At 44.5% G+C, this 23,601-nt stretch overlaps 1 protein-coding gene across 1 annotated transcript in view; it reads left to right on the forward strand.

Annotated features, from left to right (window-relative positions):
• Nucleotides 1-9,409: 9,409 nt before the first annotated feature.
• GRAMD2B (GRAM domain containing 2B) overlaps nucleotides 9,410-23,601 on the forward strand; it is a 424,374-nt gene continuing 410,182 nt past the window's right edge. The window contains exon 1 of the mRNA XM_069227207.1: nucleotides 9,410-9,609. Within this exon, the coding sequence (XP_069083308.1) occupies nucleotides 9,491-9,609 (119 nt within the window). The 5' untranslated portion in view covers nucleotides 9,410-9,490. The remainder of the gene's footprint in view (nucleotides 9,610-23,601) is intronic.

The following is a 23,601-nucleotide window of genomic DNA, read 5'->3' on the forward strand; positions in this document are numbered from 1 at the left end:
TAAACCTATTTCTCAGGGTGAGATAAGAGCACTTTTGAAAGAAAGTAAGGGAGGGAAGGATGTAGGACCAGACGGCATCCTGGTGGAATTTTATAAAGCTCCGGGGGAGTCTCTAGGACCTGTCAGTTCAGAATTGTTTTCAGAGATCTTTCAGGAAGGCGTGCTGTTACCAACTTCCTGGAATGAGGCAATTATCTCACTGATTTTGAAGCCAGGAAAGAGTCTGACTCAGTGTGAATCACATAGACCAATATCGTTGCTAAATAGAGACTACAAGTTATTCGCTAAAATGCTGGCGGACAGGTTAAGTGGAGTGGTGAATGATTTGATACATCTAGACCATAAAGAGTTCATTAGAATCAGATTCTTACATGAATTAACCTGAAAACTTGATTGGGACGATAGATTTGGCCATAACTTACGATGCCCCTTTACCTGTTATAACTTGGATGCAATGAAGACCTTTGACAGAGTCAACTTGGGCTACACAAACATGATCCTTAAGTGTTATAATTTAGTTGAGAAATTCTGCATGACTATGGGTCTGATTTATCATGTCCCCTTGCCTAGGGTATTGGTGAATCGAAATCTAACTACGGCCTTTAGGATAACCAGAGGCACTAGGCAAGGCTGTCCCCTGTCTCATCTACTGTTCAATCTGTATATCGAACCATTTGCCAGAAAGATTAGGCAGAATTCTGTAATATCTCCCTTCTGCTGTAATGGATGGGAGAAAAAAGTCGCCTTATATGCAGATGACCTTTTGGTGTACACTTCTGACCTATCAACAGCTCTCCCCACAGTACTTGGCATTGCAGAGAATTTTGGTAAAGTTTCTGGATATCATGTTAATGCCCGGAAAACAGAAATAATGGCTTGGAATCAGAAGAGGGACCTCTGGCAGAAAAAATGTGAAATGAGATATCTAGGTCTAGTGATTGTGCAGGACATTGAACAGATCTCAGTGGTTGATTTAAAAAACTTCTGGAAGAATGCAGCAAGTTAATGCAAGGTTGGGTACATCTCCCCCTGACAATATTGGGAAGAGTCAGTCTGATAAAAATGGTGATTTTGCCTAAGCTGAACTTTTTATAAACATCTATCCCACTGCAAATGCATAAAGTGTATCCAGATAACTTTCATCCAGCTATAAATCCATTTATATGGGCATATAAAGGTCCCAGGATTTCTTGTGAAACGTTATGCAGGAGAGAGAAGGAAGGCCTGGCCTGCCCGGATCTACAATATTAGGCATGGGCATTCCAACTTAAAAACTCTTGGATCCTCTTCACCTCCCCAGACTCCTCAGCGATCGGAGGCATGGTTAGGGCTATGGTAGGCACTTTAAAAGGCAGCAAAGTATTTCTTATAAAAATTCGTAGATCCAATTTTTTTAAAGGTAAAATTGAAAGTATTACAAGATCTGGCCAAGGTTTGGTATAAGTTAAGACAAGCAGTGAAGGGTGCTTATTACAGTCAGTGTGTTCCTATATGGGAATCTCCAGGCACCCCAAAGTATTTTGACAATGTATTAGCTGTGCTGATTAGGAAGGCAGGTATAAAGTACTGGGGGATCTTTTTAGGGATGTATCCCTACTTTCTTGGGAAGAGCTAACGGAAGTAACAGGGTGGAATCTGTCCAGATTGAAGTACAACCAGTTGAAAGGTTGGTCACAGGGTATTCGGTTGAATCTGAGATCAATGAACAATCTGGAGGACAAATTACTCAGAGAATCCTCTAGCTCCAAGAAGGTATCAGTCTGGTACTGGGAAATCTTAGATGTATTGGACCGTGACTTTAAGTTGGCAGAAGTTCTTTGGGAAGAAAGCATGCCTCTGGAGCAGTTACAAGAGTGGTTGCAAGTATCAATGTGTACTTTGCTTGATGTAGTGAAACGTGCCCCATTAAGGAGAAATCATCTCTTTTCCATACATAGAGCCTCTCTGTCCCCATATAAGCTTTTGAAAATGATGAAAGTGGGAGTGGTTAAATGCGCTAAATGTGGTATGCAGAGTGCAACAGATATTCACATGTTCATGGAGTGTCCAGCAGTATATCCGTTCTGGGAAGAAGTGTGTAAAACTGTTTCAAGTATATTGAGACAAGACATTATGGTAAGCCTTCCTCTAATTAGTTTTAGGTTATTCGACGAATCTGAAGAGAGGAGTAGAGATGTGAAGAACTTGCTCTTCCACTCTATACTTCTGGTCAGAAGGGAGATTGGCCGAAAATGGGTGGCAGAGATGCCCCCCATGCATACCGTATGGCTCAATGTTCTTTTCCACACTTCAAAAATGGATATGGCTGTGGGAGTTTCCAACATAAAAGGAAAAACTATGGTCACCACTGGTGGAGTGGAGGGGAAACCAGGATTACTGGTAGTAACTAGGTTTGGGCGCTATATTTAGTCCAGTGATTACACACCATTCTACTCTCCAGCTGTGGTGGCTATGCAGCTCCCCTAAGGGGGCTTAGTGAGTGAGACTCTGCCTCCCTGGCATCAGTCACCGCATACGAGTGGGTGCAAAACTATAAGGTATGGAGATGGCTTAGAGTCTGCGGTGAATGAGGACAAAAAAAAGAACCTTTGATTGAAAATAAATCACATTCTGCTGTATGAGGGCACTAATTTCTGGACACAAACCAAGAGCAAACTGTGATAGGAAACCATTCAGATTTTCCTTTTTTGGATTTTTATGCCATTATGCTCTCTGCATTACCCTCTGTTAATAAGAAGGCACAGACTCTTTAGACTCTTGGGTAGTTCTGGTTATCTTGAGCCAATCAACCTTGTTCTCCCTAAGGTTTCAAGAAGATAATAGCCTGAATATACCTACCCATGAAAATAGGAGAAGGGGCAAAAGTTTGAGCATCTGTCAGCAGCTGGCCAAGCTACAGCTACTTTGCATTCTGCCCACAGATCAGTAGGGCCCACAGTTTAAAACAGAAGTATTTAAGTCCTCCCTCAACACTTTTGAGATCTTCATAAACATTTCCAATTGTGTGTACCACATATCAGGATCTTCTTGCAATTTTGGAAACTGATTTGTAAATGTGAAAATATCACCACAACTCCAAGGGATGTGACATATTTGCCTCCATGAACCCTTTCTCAGCGTATATGCTTTAATCTCTATATCACTGTGACTAAATTCCCTTGTTGGCCCATTTATGTCCTCTGTCTTTTTCCATCGGCCCTTGTGTTAGTCTATTTTCTAATACATCCTACTAACTCCATAACAAGCAACTTCAAATCTGAAGTTCTCCATCTCTCTACATTGTCCTTATTTATGATGATTAATTGGAAAATCTTCTTTAATTTCTGCCTATTATTCAAGTTCACCCCACACTTTGTAGCTAACTCTTCCAATCTTTCACAAGTTTCACAAGCATGTCTGCATCTTCACTGCTCAAAAATAGAAGCTCTTCTCCATTGTACCAATCTATGAGCTCTAAATAAAGGTGTCCCTTTGTAAGATCCTTAAACTCTTTCCTTAATCTTAAAACATCCTATTCTGTAGGAGTTGCCTCCTTTCTCTGAAATTATGATTCTGGATCTGCATCAGCGCAAATAATGGGTGTGTTTATAAAGGGAGCTCCTACTGTACAATCGTGTGCTCCTGGGTCTAAGGTAGCACCAGCACTGGGAAACTGCATCGTGAGGCACCATTGGCCACAGCACAATAACGACTTATTAAACTACTATCATGAGATTGTACTAACTGAGATTAGTGTTCAGTTAATCCTTTGTGCACAGAAGCAGACCTTGCTAGTCAGGGTGATTTTCCCCGGTTGAGAATTCACTTTGTATATTTGATAGTGCTAGGAGGGTACTGGTCCCCATATCCCGAGTGTGACTACTGATGTTGTTTTCTTTACAGGAACAGACAAGAGTTATTGATTTGTATTTGATTAATCTGCCTATGTGAAGCAGATTGGCGTGGCATGAGACCTGCTAGGTCATACAATGGAAGAAGATTACAGCGAATAAAGAATGCTTGCAATGTTCCTCACATGCTATCTTTACCTTGAGAATAACTGAGAACCTAAGTCAAGTGTTGTATAACATAAAACCTTTATGAAGCTTTGAATGCATGGGAGTGTGCCACACATATGAAAGGAAAATATAAAACTGAAGGGAGGAATAAAATCCGTAGCTGGATGGAGGCAGAGTGGGACACCAAGCATGAAGGAGGGAGAAACAATATGATTGAGGGCAGAGGGATGTATCGATGATAGTGAAGAAAAAGAAATCACAGGAGGGAATTGGGCATGATGAAAAAGGGACAAGAGTGATAGTGACTCAGAAAATAACTTTTTGAAAAATGTACTAACTTCCCAACCCCTCCATACAATATTGTCCAATGGGTTGCAAGGAACTAACAGCCGCTATCGAGAGCTGAAGAAGGGGCGAGTGTTGATATAAGTGCAAGTGCACTTGTCAATCTGGGTAATCCAGAAAGAGGTTTGCCCCCTTACTCCAGATTCATAATTGAGAGGCACCACTATTACTGTTATCATTTAAACCCTAGGTAAACCCATTTTCACTGCAGTCCCCAGCCTTACTCAGAAGCGCATGGCCAGTACAATGAAAAGTTGGCATGCTTAATAGCATAGCTGTGTAGCCCTGAATGCATCCCAAGCCTCTTTAATCCACTGCCAGACACTCCCTCAGCTATTTCTCACCTCTGCAGGTCCCTGCTTTCTGCCTTTGTGCCACTTTTCCATCTTTCTCTTCATCCTTCTTTCCCATTTGTGTGTGTTTTCCTTCTTTTGTTCTTGGGAAATGTCCGATCAGGAAAAATAAGTGCTAGTGCTCAAAAATAAGTGCTGGTGGCCTCCACCAGCAAACACCAGCTCAAATTAGGCACTGGCAGACACATATTCTTGTAATCCCAGAATATTCCAGTTTTGATAAGGATGCTTGTTTTGTATATCTTTCTATGGCCTCAAAGTGGGTCTAGCCAGACTCACTGCTCCATTTAATTATGCTGGAGTTAAGGTCTCTACACTTGGCCCTAAAAAACGTTCTCTTAGGGATCAGATCAGTGGTATCTGATTTGGACAACATGAACACCCTGTGTTACATCCAAAAACATGGTAGTATTCATTACCCATTGATTGGCTTCTAGGCAATGAATATCTGACAAGGAGACATTTTCTGCTGAATACTCCTCATAACTAGTTTTCAATCAGTATTCTCCTACAAAACCTGTTTGATGGAACAAGGAAGACCCCAAATTAATTTTTGAAACCTGGGTCTCTCTCAAATACACCTTTTCATGTCACACATTAGAGTCACACACAAACTCTTTAGGCATGGTCATAGAAAGAACTTTCTGACTGAAGAGCCAATGATCGACTAGTCAGGGAATTTACTGTATGACTCCTGTCTACCTCTGTCATTTCTGATGATCCTTGTGAAGTTCAAGGACAGCTGCAACTACCTATTGATGGTGGTGAGATAATTTGTTATCCTTCTCTTCCTTCATTTAGGTGCCTTGCTACTAAAAATCTGATCAACACCCACTTAGATCTCTCTTCAAGAATTCAGGTGCCCTGGTGCCCATTAGGAAGTCTTTCATAGTATCCCACAACACGAGAAAATGGAACTGATAATGTCTCTGGATCTTTGACAAAAATCCAAACCTCTCACATACCCAGTGACTAATGTCATGCTCTTCTCTGATCATTTACATCAAACCTGGGTAAACATCAATACATGGAAGATTTATCTGACAGGAAATTGCAGCTACCGTACTGACATGGGAAAGCTTGTTGGACCTCTACTGAATAGATGAAAATGGCGTCTCATTGGCTTTCTTTCTCTGTTATCCACAAGAAGAAAACCTATTGCTATACAGGACCTGGACCTGGTTCTTTCAAGGTTTATTTGTAATCTGCTGAAGGCAAAGGCCTCAGGCAGACTTAGACTTCTTGGTTGTAAGGCAGCTTTACTGGTTGCCCATACTTCCTCAAGGTACATTAGTGAGCTTTTGTGCTTCCGAACCATACAACATTTTTCATCACCATAAGGACTTTCTGCGTATACACCTCGCATTTACTCCCAAGGTGTTATTTGACTTTCATCTCAACAAAGAGATGTGTCTATCTCCTACCTTTCCTGTGTCTGCATGCTTTTTCTGCTGCGAGGGTCCTCCATAATATCAATGCGAAACACAGTACCTAGAATGCATGGACAGGATCAGTAACTTTCCTTCTTCAGAATTGGTGTCCATTACTTATGGCAGACTCCGAGAACACTGTTGAACGATGATTTATGTTTTGTTTCAACATTGTTACAGTTTATGTAGGTTGAGTTATTGTTTTCTGTCCATGTTTTTGGTTTTTCTTCCATACTTAAAGCTATATGTTACATAATATAGGTATGTGCCCAGCAGCAATAGTAGAGATGTGGAGTTTTCCTAAGACGTTTTAGCAAAACAAATCATACAATTAATTTTCTACACAATGGTGGTTTTCATCTTCGTCCTTTGATTAGGTTTTCTTCTTCTTGGGGAAATTAACCCATTTGTTGGGAAGAAGGCAGAGCGTCAGAGCAGGATTCAGTTAAAAGAACCACCTTCACCAAACCAGAGCTGAAATGTTCAATTTATCTGAAGCTAGTCACCATGGTCGTCATGATTTTTCCCTGAAGATACCATGGGAGGAGCCAGTTTGGGGAAAGGGTAAATGTTGCATACCAAACACCAAAGAATGACTTAAAACAACCTTACATGTCAGAGATGTCCTCAAAAGTCTATGATTACCAAATTAACCTAGATGAAACGAATTTGTTGTTATGTAGTCAAATTCAACATTTTAGCAACCAGGGTTCTTGAGAAGTATAGTCCTAAGTGTTTAACGCAGTTGTGCAACCACTTCCACCGATTGATGAATGTGCTGTCTCTTGAAAAGAGGCCATTTTGGGGCATTTTGTATTTGGACTAAATCTGGAACGTAATAGTGTGAAACCAGTCCATTCCCTAACGGAGAGACTTTTGCTGAAATGCTATTTTGTATTTTTATAGCTCATCAATTTCAACTTAAACTTCTTGGTGCTGTTGAACACCAATCATATTTGGAATGATAATAATTGTCTGCAGAAAAGACGTATATGATTTTTCAAAGGCTTTATACCCTTCCACTGTACTTCATCCCACATCACGGTGACTTAAAGTAGGAAATATCGTCCCTATACGCTTTCTCTCACTTGTATTTCTGAACCAAATTAAAGATTTATTGTGGATGCTTGTAAATGACAGGAGTGAATACCAAACTCCAGAGTCAAAGTCTTCTAATATTTAAAAAAAATAATGAAACCTTTTAATACTAACTCTATGAAGCTTTCAATTGTTATAGTCATCAAGCGAATAAACAAAGACAAAGTTATTGTGGAATAAGAAACATAGTATCAATGTACTAAGTTGCTAATGTAAAGCAGTATCTCTTTGTTATGATGCATACAAGTAAATTGAGTTTCTATGCGCCTCAAAATGTCCATGCAGAAAATACTGACAGCTGTTTGAACCGTAAGAACAGTCCGGGTAATTATAATATTTTACGCTGTTTTGCATATGTATGTGTGAATGTTTTGTTTAGCTTCAACCGAGCTGAAAGGCAGCACAGCACAATCCCTGGCCAGAGCAAAGATACTGTCAGCAAGTGATGGGGATAGCTGGCTTTTGAGAGTAAAAGCAGACAGTTACTGGGGTATATTATTGAGTTCTTTAAAGAGGGGTATCTTCAGTTCTTGCCTAAAAATGGTCAGGAGCTTGGGCAGTCCTGATGGAAATGAGGGTGTCATTCCAGACCTTTTGTACACATGGAGAAGGCTTTTTGCCTTGTTTTTTTTTTTTTTTTTTGCACTACATCTTTTCCAATCTAACCGTGTCCTGGCTGCAGATTTGCCGGGAGCTTGGAGAGGTCAGAGTGGCATTTGGTACCCAAACCTCCCTTTCAGATAGTCGGTAGCGCTAGTACTGGTGGTTTTTCATGAGGGTAGGTTTGGCTGGTGCTTAACATGTAAAACAATTAGTGCCAGGGCATAAAGTTTCTCTCAGAGGCCCACGGACAGTGATACCGAATGGCAGGGGAGGAGGGCCAATACCAGCTCAAGTTTTTTATCCCACCCCTAGATGCGTCCTGCCCATTTATTTATCTCACACTTGCAGGTACTTGCTTTCTCGCGATCTTTCTCTGCCCCCTTTCCCCCTTTTGTGGTTTGCTCTCTCTTGCTCTGGGCCAGATTCTGCTAATAAAAAAATAAATGCCGCTCCCCACATAAAAGTGCTAGTGGGAGCCACCTGCTCGAATGAAGCACTGGGTATGGCCAGCTATTACTAAGATCACTAAAAAGTGCAGCCCTCTCACACGTTTTATGCTCTAGCGTGTCCTTCAGGGAAAAGTTAGTTACAATCTCAGGAACGCGATAGCAGCAATACAGAGAAAACAGCGCACGTGACACGGCGCTAAACCTGCGTTCTCTACACAAGCTGCAAACCCAGACAGGATACTGTACACTTCAAAAGCTATAGAGAGTAAAGCAGGACTTCATGTGTGGCAGCAATTTGGATGTTGGCAGCCTAATTTAGAGGCTATATTTTACATTCGCGGAATATCTTTCTTCATATGAGCCGTATTAAAACCTTACTGGAGCACAGTGGTCATGTTTGTGCTTGTATGTGCTCTAAATACAATAGGCCTCTGCGTCCCCCCTGCATATTTGTTCCTTCTGCCCCTCCCCGCGGCTCTTCCAGTTTAAGTGGAGTAAGTGTACAAGCTGTGCAATTACAGTAATGCATCGCATTACTCGTGTGAATGCTAATGCGCTGTATTCTAACATAAATATTTCCTGTCACTTTTAAGGTCTACTCGACATTACAGATCATACGCAGTTCTTGCAAGTAGACCTTGCGCAGTTTTAAATACATCGATGCCTCCCTAGAATACGTTTTTTAAACACAAAAGAAGCTTGGTGTTTAAGTAATGCACTTTATTGCCGCCAGACTTGTAAAAGGCAGCCGGTCTGATAACATTTCCAATATTGACTTTCGCCACCTCTCCCTATCGCTCACGCTCATATAACAATGGATAAAGCCGGGTCAGCCTCAAGGTGTGAATGCGCAGCGGTAAAAGTGGGCCGCGAAAGAGGATCTGATCTGACTGAAAAAAAAATCATCCTACGTAGTTTCATCGGGTCCGAACATCTTACCGTGACAGAAAGTTGAGAATAATAAGCAGCCATGAAAAAAATCCTCCCTTTGTCACAAACTCGTAATAATATGTTACTCATTGACTGATAAAAACATAGTCCGACCTGGAGCCAGGCCAGCAGCGTATTTCCGGGAACAGTATATTCCAGCCTTTGAGAGCAAACAGTGGGTCTGCCATTCAGGCCTTTGCGGAGCGAGCTTGCTTTGTGTTCGTAGTTTTCATTCTTTTTCACAAATAGACAAAACGTTTGTGGCTTTCAGCTGAGAACAAATAATGAGCAGGTTGTCTTCTGATGACTCGGTGTGGCTTGACGAACAGCAGGATGCCCTTCTGAGCCCCAGCGATGATGCCCAGCTCAGCCCTACGGACAGCAACGGGTCTGTCTTCCTAAGGTAAGTCCTCGAATTGTCATCACATTGATGATTGCTTACGTGACAACGTGATGACAGCAGCTCCTTCCGGGATAAAACTCCGAGGGGGTCCCTAGAAAGTGAAAAAAACGAACTACCTTGTGGAGTTTCGTATCACCCCCATTTGACTGCTTTTTAATTTTCTAAAAGTCAGTTGCAGCTAATGCATCACCACACGTGCACCTCGGGAGAGAATGTTTGGGGATACAACCTGTGGTGGTCAGCTTTATTATTACAGCAGTGGCGTAACGTCAAGTGACGGGGAGACCCCCTGTAGAAGATGAGGAGGGCCGCGCGAGCTTACCATATCTCACAGATATTCATTGGACTTCGGGTGACTGGGGTCCCATGACGGACTGGGGCAGAGTTGCACCGCAGGGACTGCAGGGGCCTGCGTCAGTCCCCTGTAATACAACACAGTAGCTAGACTCGCTCCACGATTAGGCAGTGAGAACGGCAGCTGGTCAGTGGTTTGTGTTCATTGACTGATCATCTCTGTTTCAGAAAGGCTAAAGAGAAAACCTCAGTAATTTCCGATGATCCGATCAGCTCTGGGCCGTGTTGGTTGAAAACTCACTAGAAACAATGACATGCATGAGGAAGCCCAACCCCACAATTATTTGATAATGCGTTTAAAATAAAAACAATCAAACGTTTATATGGGCTTAGCATACAGAGTGTACATTGTCACCTTCCCCTTTATAATTACCGCTTGTATTTGTGCTAATCTCGCTGTGTGGTGGATTTGCCCTTTTACAGTACATACAGTTCCAGGAGTCACAATTGCTTCTTAACATTCCATCATATCATCCGTGCTGAAACTTTGTTGGGTGTTTAAAGCACCGGATATGCTTTACCATTCTCCTCACTAGAGACATTTCTGGGCCCCTATCATGAATATGTGCATGGAAGCAGGGCAGAGTTGTGTGCATGTTTTTATGGAGATGCACTGTGCTTAACCAAGGGTTCTCAGGGTTAAGGCACGAGTTACAGAAAGCAAAGCTCAGAAAACAGTAAACAGCAGTTTCCTCATCGTGTTTCTGAGCTGAGGTGTCTGCAGTTCGTGCACTTCCCAGTGGCGCAACACAAAATGAAGCCCCCCCAACATCCTACAAATTGTGCTGAGGAACCCCCTGAGTCTGTGATATCTCACATATATTCATTGGCCTTGGCCTGAATGTGGGCCCCCTGAAGGCTTGGGTCCCGTGAAGGGTAGGCCCCCCATGCTTCTGGGGCTGCAGGGCGCTGCGTTACACCGCTGGCACTAACTCTGTGTCACTGTGGGCCACTGAAATCAATTTTTTTTCTTTTACAAAATATTGTGATTTAGTACTTTATCCAAATTGATTCAGTGAAGGTAACCAGGACTCCAAGTTAGAGAATACAGTGAATTGTTAAAAGAAAGGCATGTTGTACCTGATGACATGGAATCATCTAATAACCTTATTTGCAGTGGCAGCCCCCACAAATCTCAAGGGGAGAGGCAGGGGGTAGGACGGGAGGAATTAAAAAAACAAAAAACAAAAAAAAATACCTGTCCCTGTTGCCGCCGCCTGCTGCCTCACTCCTCTGCTCTTCTTCTGGTGTCCCAGCATTCACTGGGACACCAGCACAGGCTCCCCAGCAATCCTGGTGCTGCTCTCATGCTAAACTTAGCATGAGAGCAGTGCCAGGATTGGTCTCAGCAGCTTGTTCTGCCACTCAGACAGCTTAATGGAGCCTGTGCAGTTTCTCCAACCCAGCTGTGTAGCACAGCAGGGTTGGAGAAACCTAAGTGCGTGTGTGTGTTTGGTTGGTCTGAGATGGCCGGTCAAACACACAGAAGTGCACAGACTCCACTGCCGCTCCCCTCTCCTCCCTCCCGTGGCCGCAGCCCCCCTTCACATGCTCCTGGCCGAGCTAGGAGCTGAAAAATAAAAACCATGATGATATATTGTTTTATTTTTCAGCTCCTGGTTTAGCCTAGGGATCAGCCCTCCTTCGCCATTGAGAAGGAGCCGCCCCTGCTTATTTGAGGAAATAAGTTCACTTGCCTTCAAACCCGAACTGGGAACCAAAAGCCGCACTGGAAATTTTTTTCAGGACAGCCCTCAAACTCCATGTAGCGAGTGCAGTGAGCAAGCTTGACCAATGCATGGGGACTTTGAGGGGAGTTCTTTCCTCAAGAAATGTTTGAAAAAAGTAAAAATAAAGTGCATTACAACAGATTTTTCATCATGTAACCTTGCCCTGTCATTGAAAGGCAGAACATTGTAGACATGGATGCATGGCTCAGTGAATGAATAGTTGGATGGTTGAGGTGTGGGTGGATAAATAAATTCAAGAATGGATGACAATGAATAACGACTTTTAGCTACACGGAGCAAATGGTCTCAAGGCACTCATCGAGGGTGGGTGTTTTGGGTTCAATTTCAGTTTCTGCTTTAAAACCTCATTCTCCCTAAGCACTACCACCAACAATCCTGGTGTAACATGGGTAGTCCGGGTGTATTTTAAAGCGACTTAAACACAAAGCAGTAACCTTTGATTTAAAAGGGGAAGAGATAACCAAGCAGTGGCCGAATTACACAACTGGAAAACAGGAAACCTCGCATCAGTCCCAGCTTCCCTTGACCAAACTGAGTGATCCTCGCCTTCCTTAACACACTGACCAGTTTTCCTTCATCACCATGAGAGCATCTCTAAATACATAGTGCAGGGTGTGTGTTGTACAAGTGGAAAAGACTATAATGTCACCCTACGATATATAAGGGGCAAAACGGAAGTGCTTCCCCCTTGGTTCACTATTAGCATCATTGTCAGGGCAGTGGCGAATGGGCATGAATGTTTTTAAGTCCATGATTACTATCACATATAGAAACTGTCGCTCGAGGCAATGGTATATTTTAATATATTAAACATAAATGCGTTGTAATATTCACATTATGGAGAAATGCGGTCCGTTGAATTTCGAGTCTTTATCTTATATGTACTGGAATCTTTGACTCTTACTACAACAGACCCCCATCACCTAGCCCTGAATGAAGGTCATCGCTGTTTGTGACGACCCTACAGGAGGCAGGAACCAACTAACTGAAAAAACAAATCGTTTTGTAGCAAGCATGGTCTGGCTGGGCATACTTGAACCCATTTGTTTTGCATTGTTTGTTTGCAAACGCCCAAGAAAGGCAGACGGGGCACACGGCCTACCTGGCACCCAGCAAAAACACTCCCCACCCTTCCAGCACAGCAGGAAACACTCAGTGCCCAGTGTGGTAAGTTGGGCCAGCTTGCCTTTCTTCAGCCTTCTAAACACTGATTGGAATGCACTTGTAATATTTCCTTCTTCCTATATTTAATGCATGTTTTCATTGTTTTTGATGTTTTACAAGCACACCTTGCTTGCAATAAATAGCTGGCAAGCTGAAAACGAACACCCAATGATGAAAAGTAGTAGGTATTGCAAGCGATAGAATACCTTTTCTAGTAGGCTGGTTATAACCCTTAATACCCTGGAGGTACTTACACCTTGGTAGCAAAAAAAAGGTCAGCAATACTTTATCAGTCTGGTCTTAAACCTATTGCTATCTTGCATGATGCTTTTCATGTTTCATTATGCATGAGTTTAGATAGGAAGAATGTTCTTTCCATTCTAAACTTGGCTTCATAAACAATTTGTAGTCCATATTAGGAGGAATTGTTACAGAATTGCAAGGTGCCCAAAAGAACTTATGTGATAAGACAGTATTCAAACGTACAGTGTGGGTCTGGATTGCAAACTGTTTTGCACAACTATGTTCAGCTTAGGTGTGTGAAAGTGTCACAGGTGTAATTCCAAGATCATGGTTCACAGAATCGGACTCTTCAGATTTTTACACCCACTAATGCAACCTAAGGCCAAACAAAGTACTAATGATCGAATTTGCTTCAACAACCAACAGGAAGTGGGATTTTAAGGTCAAAAGAAAGCCCACTTATCCTGCAGGTCAATACACACAACTCTTCCAAGTCCTAACCAATATTTAATCATCAAAATAAGTAGTTTAACAAATTAATAGTTTTCGTCATTGGGATTTAATTAATAAACCAATATCTCAGTTTTCACCAACCAGAAAACAAGCATACATTAGCAAACATGAATGAGAATCGCAAAGTAGAAAAAACGAACAAAATCAGTCTAGCCCCCAGACACCACAGAATTACTCAAACCAACAATCATGTCCGTTAGTTAAAAACAAGGCCTCTGTTATACACACATAGTCCAGATGTCAAGGAGACAAATACGCTATTTCCTCCTTGTATGGTCAGCAGCAGTCAACAGATTAAAAACGTCGACACACATTTCGGGTGCATCAACCTGAATTTCGCTTCTACCTCCACAGAACCAAGCATGGTAAGTATTGATGCAAGCTAGTAACAGCTCTTCAATCTCTTGGCAGAGGTGCTAGATGGTCAATAGTCCTAAGACCCATTAGTGAAATGGGGAGGGTCCCATTACTTCATCCTGGGCTATCAAAACTCTTCAGGAGACAATACAGGCCCAATCTGTGCTTAATGTCTCCCGCAGGCATGGAAGTAAATAATACAGAAAGAATAAGCAGCGATTCTAAGGATGAAAAAAGCTTTCTGGATAAATGCTGGAAATGCACTAAGGGCGGCTAAACATGTATTAGGAGGGTCCAGCAGAAGTCCTCCTTAAAGTGGTACCTCCCAGTTAGAAATTAAAAAGAACATAGGTACCTTTTCAATTTGTTTTCCAAGGGTAGTTTGAAGTTTATGGATCAGTAGTTCACCGTACCTTAATAATCAAGTTTGCACAGTGACTGCAATGAGACTTTACTTTTATTGCTGCTCCTGTCATTTAAAGGCCCCAGAATAGGGCTTTCATTTCTACTTTTAATGAATGCCAAGGGATCATTTAAAATCTCTCTGTAAGAAAGTAGGATATTAATTGGGGTGTCTATGAGTCCACCACAAGGAATAAGGCCATCATCTTGTCCGGGTAAAAGACAGTTTCAATCGAGGATTAACTTAGAAAAATGTGTAATGTATTGGACAGCAATACAATAGTTAAAAAGTCAAAAACCATCACACTAAAAACAATTTATAAAAATAGAGAATACTTTAATGAGCAAAATGGTCCCAAAGTGATAACAATACAATAAGGGGAATCCAAAGATATACATTTTTAAAGAATTACATCAAAAAGCAGAAAAAGGAAGAAAAGCACCAATCAGTAGTCACTGTCAACTGGGACCGCAGCACGGTTTTAGGCTGGCTGCGACAGAGCATGGGTCAGGTCAGCAGGCGGATTCATCCCAGTGAAAGAGTTTACCTTCTGACTTAGTTTCTGCCATAGAGGTCAAAATCCTCTACAGGAGCAATGTTTTAAGCTGTATCGCCCAAGTTCTCTTGAAGCCAGATCGCCACTGGATGAGGTTGCACTTAAGCCGTTGGTTTGGCGTAAAAGCTCCAAGAGGTAGTGTTGGACTTTTTTGTTTATGCAGGGTCATCCCCAATCTTTTTGCCTCCTGCCTCCTATTTTTTCTGACCTGTTGCTGTTGGTTTTTTAACTCTGAGCACTTTACCACTGCTAACCAGTGATAAAGTGCATATGCTCTCTGTGTAAATTGTAATGTTGATTGGTTTATCCATGATTGACATATTTGATTTACTAGTAAGTCCCTAGTAAGGTGCACTAGAGGTGCCAGGGCCTGTAAATCAAATGCTACTAGTGGGCCTACAGCACTGGTTGTGCCACCCACATAAGTAGCTCTGTAATCATGTCTCAGACCTGCCACTGCAGTGTCTGTGTGTGCAGTTTTAACTGTAAATTCGACTTGGCAAGTGTACCCACTTGCCAGGCCTAAACCTTCCCTTTTCTTACATGTCAGACACCCCTAAGGTAGGCCCTAGGCAGCCCCAAGGGCAGGGTGCAGTGTATGGTTAAGGTAGGACATATAGTAATGTGTTTTATATGTCCTGACAGTGAAATATTGCTAAATTCGTTTTTCACTGTTGCAAGGCCTGTCCCTCTCATAGGTTAACATGGGGGCTACCTTTAAATCTGATTAAAGTGTAGATTCCCTTTGGGTGCAGGTAGACATGGAGTTTGGGGTCTCTGAGCTCACAATTTAAAAATACATCTTTTAGTAAAGTTGATTTTAAGATTGTGTGTTTGGAAATGCCACTTTTAGAAAGTGAGCATTTTCTTGCTTATACCATTTCTCTGCCTGTTTGTGGATTCCCTGTCTGGGTCAGTTTGACAGTTGGGCTGGTTGCACCTCACACTAGACAGTGACACAAAGGGAGCTGGGGTGTAGCCTGCATATCCTGATGAGCCATATGTGCTAGGAGGGAGAGGAGGAGTGGTCACTCACACCTGAAAGGGCTGTGCCTGCGCTCACACAATGCAGTCTCCAACCCCCTGGTGAGTGTCTGGGGCCTGGCCTGGGCAAGGCAGGATTTCACATTCAAAAGAGACCTTACTTTGAAGTAGGCCTACTTCAAAGGAGAAATTGGGTATAAAAAGGGCACCCAAAACCACAGACTTTAGAAACACTTCTGGAACCAAAAGGAACCTCTGTCTGGAGAAGAGCTGAATAGCTGAGGAAGAAGAACTGCCTGTGACTGTGCTTTGTGGAGCTATCCTGCAGTTGCTGCTTCTGCCAGAGTAAGAGGGCGAAGACTGGACTTTGTGTGCCTTCCATCTTGAGAAGAAATCTCCAAGGGCTTGATCTAGAGCTTGCCTCCTATTGTTTGAAGTCTCAGTGACAGCAAAGACTTCTCTCTGCCAGCACCTGGAGTCTCTGGAGAGACTCCTACTCTGCCCTGTGGTGCCCATCCAGTTCCTGGGACCCTGAAAGGAGAAGCTGGCAGCCTAAAGACAAGAAAAAACACGCATAGAGCGCTGTGCGGGGAAAAGATTGACGTGAATCCGATCTGCGGCTGAGAAAAACGATGCGCGCCTGCTCTGCAGCTGAGAAACGACACTCGCAGGAAACGCGACCGAAGAATTGATGCACGGAGCAGGAGAAACGACGCGCAGCATCGCTGACGGAGGCTGGGAGATCACAACCTGCGCTGCGGGATTTTCGGATCATCGTGCGCCTCGATTTTTGACTCGCGTACCGCCGTGCAAGTTATTTTTGACGCACACCCACCCGTGCGGGGTTATTTTTGACGCGCACCAGGTACATTTTCACTGTAGCAGCGCTAGTGTGTTTTTAAAACTACTTAAAGACTCTTTTTGATTTGTAATTGATAACTTGACTTGTGTATGGTGGATTTTTGTCGTTTTGGTCTTGTTTTGTTTAGATAAATATTTCCTATTTTTCTAAACTGGTGTTGTGTCATTTTGCAGTGTTTTCATTAAGTTACTGTGTGTGTTGGTACAAATACTTTACACCTAGCACTCTGAAGTTAAGCCTACTGCTCTGCCAAGCTACTAAGGGGGTAAGCAGGGGTTAGCTGAGGGTGATTCTCTTTTACCCTGACTAGAGTGAGGGTCCTTGCTTGAACAGGGGGTAACCTGACTGTCAACCAAAGACCCCATTTCTAACAGGTAGAAATTACAATTTTGTGACTACTGAAACTTTTGCATCAAGTGGACACTTTTATTGCCTTTGCACGGTCAAGATTTCTACCTTCGCCCGTAGGGCCTGATTTAGAGTTTGGCGGCGGGGGCCTTCCAACACAAACGTGACGGATATCCATCCGCCATGTTACAAGTTCCATAGGCTATCATGGAATTGTAATATGGTGGACGGGATATCCACCACGTTTGTGGCGCCAAGGCACCTCAGTGTAATTGTGCATTTTCTAAATTTCTTTCACCTAATATAATATAACATAACATAACGTAACATTTGTGACAGAGTAACCCCTCCCAGCTAAACTCTAAATCAGGTCCTTAGTCTTTTTTATGGAGCTCGATCCCTCCAGCAGGGCAAGCCCAAAGTTGTAGTTGATGAAGTCCCTTAGAAATTGGATATTGGATTGTAACGTTTCAGAGTCTTTTAGCATTTACCTCATGGATGACATTTAGGTGCCAGGACTCAGTCCAGTAGATGCCACCATGAGGGTCCAGTTCAGGTCTAGTTTCTACTGGTTAGTTGGGCATGTCAGGAAAAAGGCCTCATAGATGTATTTGTGTCCCTTTAGCCACATAGGATGTCAGCCAACCGACCGTTGGAGTCCACTTCCTAGTCCTGGGTATAGGTAAAAGCAGATCCGGTACTTCAAGTCTCAAACAGCCGGGCCAGTCCTCGCCTGTCCTTCAACAATTTCAGAGAGTGTTCTGATGAGCTGTGAGTGAGGTGCTACTTTGGTAGGATTCACTAGGCAGTGGGTGAGGGTGACTCATGGACACTTCCTAACTGTAGGAAGTTGGCTCTGTATGTGCTATTTCAAAGTAAGGAATAGCATGCACAGAGTCCAAGGGTTCCCCTTAGAGGTAAAATAGTGGTAAAAATAGATAATACTAATGCTCTATTTTGTGGTAGTGTGGTCGAGCAGTAGGCTTATCCAAGGAGTAGTGTTAAGCATTTGTTGTACATACACATAGACAATAAATGAGGTACACACACTCAGAGACAAATCCAGCCAATAGGTTTTGTTATAGAAAAATATCTTTTCTTAGTTTATTTTAAGAACCACAGGTTCAAATTTAACATGTAATATCTTGTTTGAAAGGTATTGCAGGTAAGTACATTAGGAACTTTGAATCATTTCAATTGCATGTATACTTTTCAAGTTATTCACAAATAGCTATTTCAAAAGTGGACACAGTGCAATTTTCACAGTTCCTGGGGGAGGTAAGTTTTTGTTAGTTTTACCAGGTAAGTAAGACACTTACAGGGTTCAGTTCTTGGTCCAAGGTAGTCCACCGTTGGGGGTTCAGAGCAACCCCAAAGTTACCACACCAGCAGCTCAGGGCCGGTCAGGTGCAGAGTTCAAAGTGGTGCCCAAAACGCATAGGCTAGAATGGAGAGAAGGGGGTGCCCCGGTTCCGGTCTGCTTGCAGGTAAGTACCCGCGTCTTTGGAGGGCAGACCAGGGGGGTTTTGTAGGGCACCGGGGGGGACACAAGCCCACACAGAAATTTCACCCTCAGCAGCGCGGGGGCGGCCGGGTGCAGTGTAGAAACAAGCGTCGGGTTTGCAATGTTAGTCTATGAGAGATCAACGGATCTCTTCAGCGCTGCAGGCAGGCAAGGGGGGGCTTCCTCGGGGAAACCTCCACTTGGGCAAGGGAGAGGGACTCCTGGGGGTCACTTCTCCAGTGAAAGTCCGGTCCTTCAGGTCCTGGGGGCTGCGGGTGCAGGGTCTTTTCCAGGCGTCGGGACTTAGGTTTCAGAGAGTCGCGGTCAGGGGAAGCCTCGGGATTCCCTCTGCAGGCGGCGCTGTGGGGGCTCAGGGGGGACAGGTTTTGGTACTCACAGTCGTAGAGTAGTCCGGGGGTCCTCCCTGAGGTGTTGGTTCTCCACCAGCCGAGTCGGGGTCGCCGGGTGCAGTGTTGCAAGTCTCACGCTTCTTGCGGGGAGTTGCAGGGTTCTTTAAAGCTGCTTCTTGAAACAAAGTTGCAGTCTTTTTGGAGCAGGTCCGCTGTCCTCGGGAGTTTCTTGTCGTCGTCGAAGCAGGGCAGTCCTCAGAGGATTCAGAGGTCGCTGGTCCCTTTGGAAGGCGTCGCTGGAGCAGAGTTCTTTGGAAGGCAGGAGACAGGCCGGTGAGTTTCTGGAGCCAAGGCAGTTTTTGTCTTCTGGTCTTCCTCTGCAGGGGTTTTCAGCTGGGCAGTCCTTCTTCTTGTTGTTGCAGGAATCTAATTTTCTAGGGTTCAGGGTAGCCCTTAAATACTAAATTTAAGGGCGTGTTTAGGTCTGGGGGGTTAGTAGCCAATGGCTACTAGCCCTGAGGGTGGGTACACCCTCTTTGTGCCTCCTCCCAAGGGGAGGGGGTCACAATCCTAACCCTATTGGGGGAATCCTCCATCTGCAAGATGGAGGATTTCTAAAAGTTAGAGTCACTTCAGCTCAGGACACCTTAGGGGCTGTCCTGACTGGCCAGTGACTCCTCCTTGTTGCTTTCTTTGTTCCCTCCAGCCTTGCCGCCAAAAGTGGGGGCCGTGGCCGGAGGGGGCGGGCAACTCCACTAAGCTGGAGTGCCCTGCTGGGCTGTGACAAAGGGGTGAGCCTTTGAGGCTCACCGCCAGGTGTTACAGCTCCTGCCTGGGGGAGGTGTTAGCATCTCCACCCAGTGCAGGCTTTGTTACTGGCCTCAGAGTGACAAAGGCACTCTCCCCATGGGGCCAGCAACATGTCTCTAGTGTGGCAGGCTGCTGGAACTAGTCAGCCTACACAGACAGTCGGTTAAGTTTCAGGGGGCACCTCTAAGGTGCCCTCTGGGGTGTATTTTGCAATAAAATGTACACTGGCATCAGTGTGCATTTATTGTGCTGAGAAGTTTGATACCAAACTTCCCAGTTTTCAGTGTAGCCATTATGGTGCTGTGGAGTTCGTGTTTGACAGACTCCCAGACCATATACTCTTATGGCTACCCTGCACTTACAATGTCTAAGGTTTTGTTTAGACACTGTAGGGGTACCATGCTCATGCACTGGTACCCTCACCTATGGTATAGTGCACCCTGCCTTAGGGCTGTAAGGCCTGCTAGAGGGGTGTCTTACCTATACTGCATAGGCAGTGAGAGGCTGGCATGGCACCCTGAGGGGAGTGCCATGTCGACTTACTCGTTTTGTCCTCACTAGCACACACAAGCTGGCAAGCAGTGTGTCTGTGCTGAGTGAGAGGTCTCTAGGGTGGCATAAGACATGCTGCAGCCCTTAGAGACCTTCCTTGGCATCAGGGCCCTTGGTACTAGAAGTACCAGTTACAAGGGACTTATCTGGATGCCAGGGTCTGCCAATTGTGGATACAAAAGTACAGGTTAGGGAAAGAACACTGGTGCTGGGGCCTGGTTAGCAGGCCTCAGCACACTTTCAATTGTAAACATAGCATCAGCAAAGGCAAAAAAGTCAGGGGGCAACCATGCCAAGGAGGCATTTCCTTACACAACCCCCCCCAAACGAAAGAGGATGAGACTAACCTTTCCCAAGAGAGTCTTCATTTTCTAAGTGGAAGAACCTGGAAAGGCCATCTGCATTGGCATGGGCAGTCCCAGGTCTGTGTTCCACTACAAAGTCCATTCCCTGTAGGGAGATGGACCACCTCAACAGTTTAGGATTTTCACCTTTCATTTGCATCAGCCATTTGAGAGGTCTGTGGTCAGTTTGAACTAGGAAGTGAGTCCCAAAGAGGTATGGTCTCAGCTTCTTCAGGGACCAAACCACAGCAAAGGCCTCCCTCTCAATGGCACTCCAACGCTGCTCCCTGGGGAGTAACCTCCTGCTAATGAAAGCAACAGGCTGGTCAAGGCCATCATCATTTGTTTGGGACAAAACTGCCCCTATCCCATGTTCAGAGGCATCTGTCTGCACAATGAACTGCTTAGAATAATCTGGAGCTTTTAGAACTGGTGCTGAGCACATTGCTTGTTTCAGGGTGTCAAAGGCCTGTTGGCATTCCACAGTCCAGTTCACTTTCTTGGGCATTTTCTTGGAGGTGAGTTCAGTGAGGGCTGTCACAATGGATCCATATCCCTTCACAAACCTCCTGTAATACCCAGTCAAGCCAAGGAATGCCCTGACTTGAGTCTGGGTTTTTGGAGCTACCCAGTCCAGAATAGTCTGGATCTTGGGTTGGAGTGGCTGAACTTGGCCTCCACCTACAAGGTGGCCCAAGTAAACCACAGTTCCCTGCCCTATCTGGCATTTGGATGCCTTGATAGAGAGGCCTGCAGATTGCAGAGCCTTCAAAACCTTCTTCAGGTGGACCAGGTGATCCTGCCAGGTGGAGCTAAAGACAGCAATATCATCAAGATAAGCTGTGCTAAAGGACTCCAAGCCAGCAAGGACTTGATTCACCAACCTTTGGAAGGTGGCAGGGGCATTGTTTAAACCAAAGGGCATAACAGTAAACTGATAATGCCCATCAGGTGTGGAGAATGCTGTTTTCTCTTTTGCTCCAGGTGCCATTTTTATTTGCCAGTACCCTGCTGTCAAGTCAAAGGTACTTAAGAATTTGGCAGCACCTAATTTATCTATGAGCTCATCAGCTCTAGGAATTGGATGAGCATCTGTCTTGGTGACAGAATTGAGCCCTCTGTAGTCCACACAAAACCTCATCTCTTTCTTTCCATCTTTGGTGTGAGGTTTGGGGACTAAGACCACTGGGCTAGCCCAGGGGCTGTCAGAGCGCTCAATTACTCCCAATTCCAGCATCTTGTGGACTTCCACCTTGATGCTTTCCTTAACATGGTCAGACTGTCTAAAAAATTTGTTTTTGACAGGCATGCTGTCTCCTGTGTCCACATCATGGGTACACAGGTGTGTCTGACCAGGGGTTAAGGAGAAGAGTTCAGGAAACTGTTGTAGGACTCTCCTACAATCAGCTTGCTGTTGGCCAGAGAGGGTGTCTGAGTAGATCACTCCATCTACTGAGCCATCTTTTGGGTCTGATGATAGAAGATCAGGGAGAGGTTCACTCTCTGCCTCCTGATCCTCATCTGTTACCATCAACAGATTTACATCAGCCCTGTCATGGAAGAGCTTAAGGCGGTTCACATGGATCACCCTCTTGGGGCTCCTGCTTGTGCCCAGGTCCACCAGGTAGGTGACCTGACTCTTCCTTTCTAGCACTGGGTAAGGGCCACTCCATTTGTCCTGGGGTGCCCTGGGAGCCACAGGCTCCAGAACCCAGACTTTCTGCCCTGGTTGGAACTCAACCATTGCAGCCTTTTGGTCATACCAAAACTTCTGGAGCTGTTGGCTGGCCTCAAGGTTTTTGGTTGCCTTTTCCATGTACTCTGCCATTCTAGAGCGAAGTCCAAGTACATAGTCCACTATGTCTTGTTAAGGCTCATGAAGAGGTCTCTCCCAGCCTTCTTTAACAAGAGCAAGTGGTCCCCTTACAGGGTGACCAAACAGAAGTTCAAAGGGTGAGAATCCTACTCCCTTCTGTGGCACCTCTCTGTAAGCAAAAAGCAGACATGGCAAGAGGACATCCCATCTCCTTTTGAGTTTTTCTGGGAGCCCCATGATCATGCCTTTTAATGTTTTGTTGAATCTCTCAACTAAGCCATTAGTTTGTGGATGGTATGGTGTAGTGAATTTGTAAGTCACTCCACACTCATTCCACATGTGTTTTAGGTATGCTGACATGAAGTTGGTACCTCTGCCAGACACCACCTCCTTAGGGAAACCCACTCTGGTAAAGATACCAATGAGGGCCTTGGCTACTGCAGGGGCAGTAGTCGACCTAAGGGGAATAGCTTCAGGATACCTAGTAGCATGATCCACTACTACTAGGATATACATATTTCCTGAGGCTGTGGGAGGTTCTAGTGGACCAACTATGTCCACACCCACTCTTTCAAAGGGGACCCCCACCACTGGAAGTGGAATGAGGGGGGCCTTTGGGTGCCCACCTGTCTTACCACTGGATTGACAGGTGGGGCAGGAGAGGCAAAACTCCTTAACCTTCTGGGACATATTGGGCCAGTAGAAGTGGTTGACTAACCTCTCCCACGTCTTGGTTTGTCCCAAATGCCCAGCAAGGGGAATATCATGGGCTAAGGTCAGAATAAACCCTCTGAACGACTGAGGCACTACCACTCTCCTAGTGGCACCAGGTTTGGGGTCTCTGGCCTCAGTGTACAGGAGTCCATCTTCCCAATAGACCCTATGTGTTCCATTTTTCTTGCCCTTGGACTCTTCAGCAGCTTGCTGCCTAAGGCCTTCAAGAGAGGGACAGGTTTCTTGTCCCTTACACAGCTCCTCCCTTGAGGGTCCCCCTGGGCCTAAGAGCTCAACCTGATAAGGTTCAAGCTCCAAAGGCTCAGTTCCCTCAGAGGGCAGAACTTCTTCCTGAGAAGAGAGTTTC

The sequence above is a fragment of the Pleurodeles waltl genome, chromosome 1_1 (genome assembly GCF_031143425.1).
Source record: "Pleurodeles waltl isolate 20211129_DDA chromosome 1_1, aPleWal1.hap1.20221129, whole genome shotgun sequence".
Lineage (NCBI taxonomy): Eukaryota > Metazoa > Chordata > Amphibia > Caudata > Salamandridae > Pleurodeles > Pleurodeles waltl.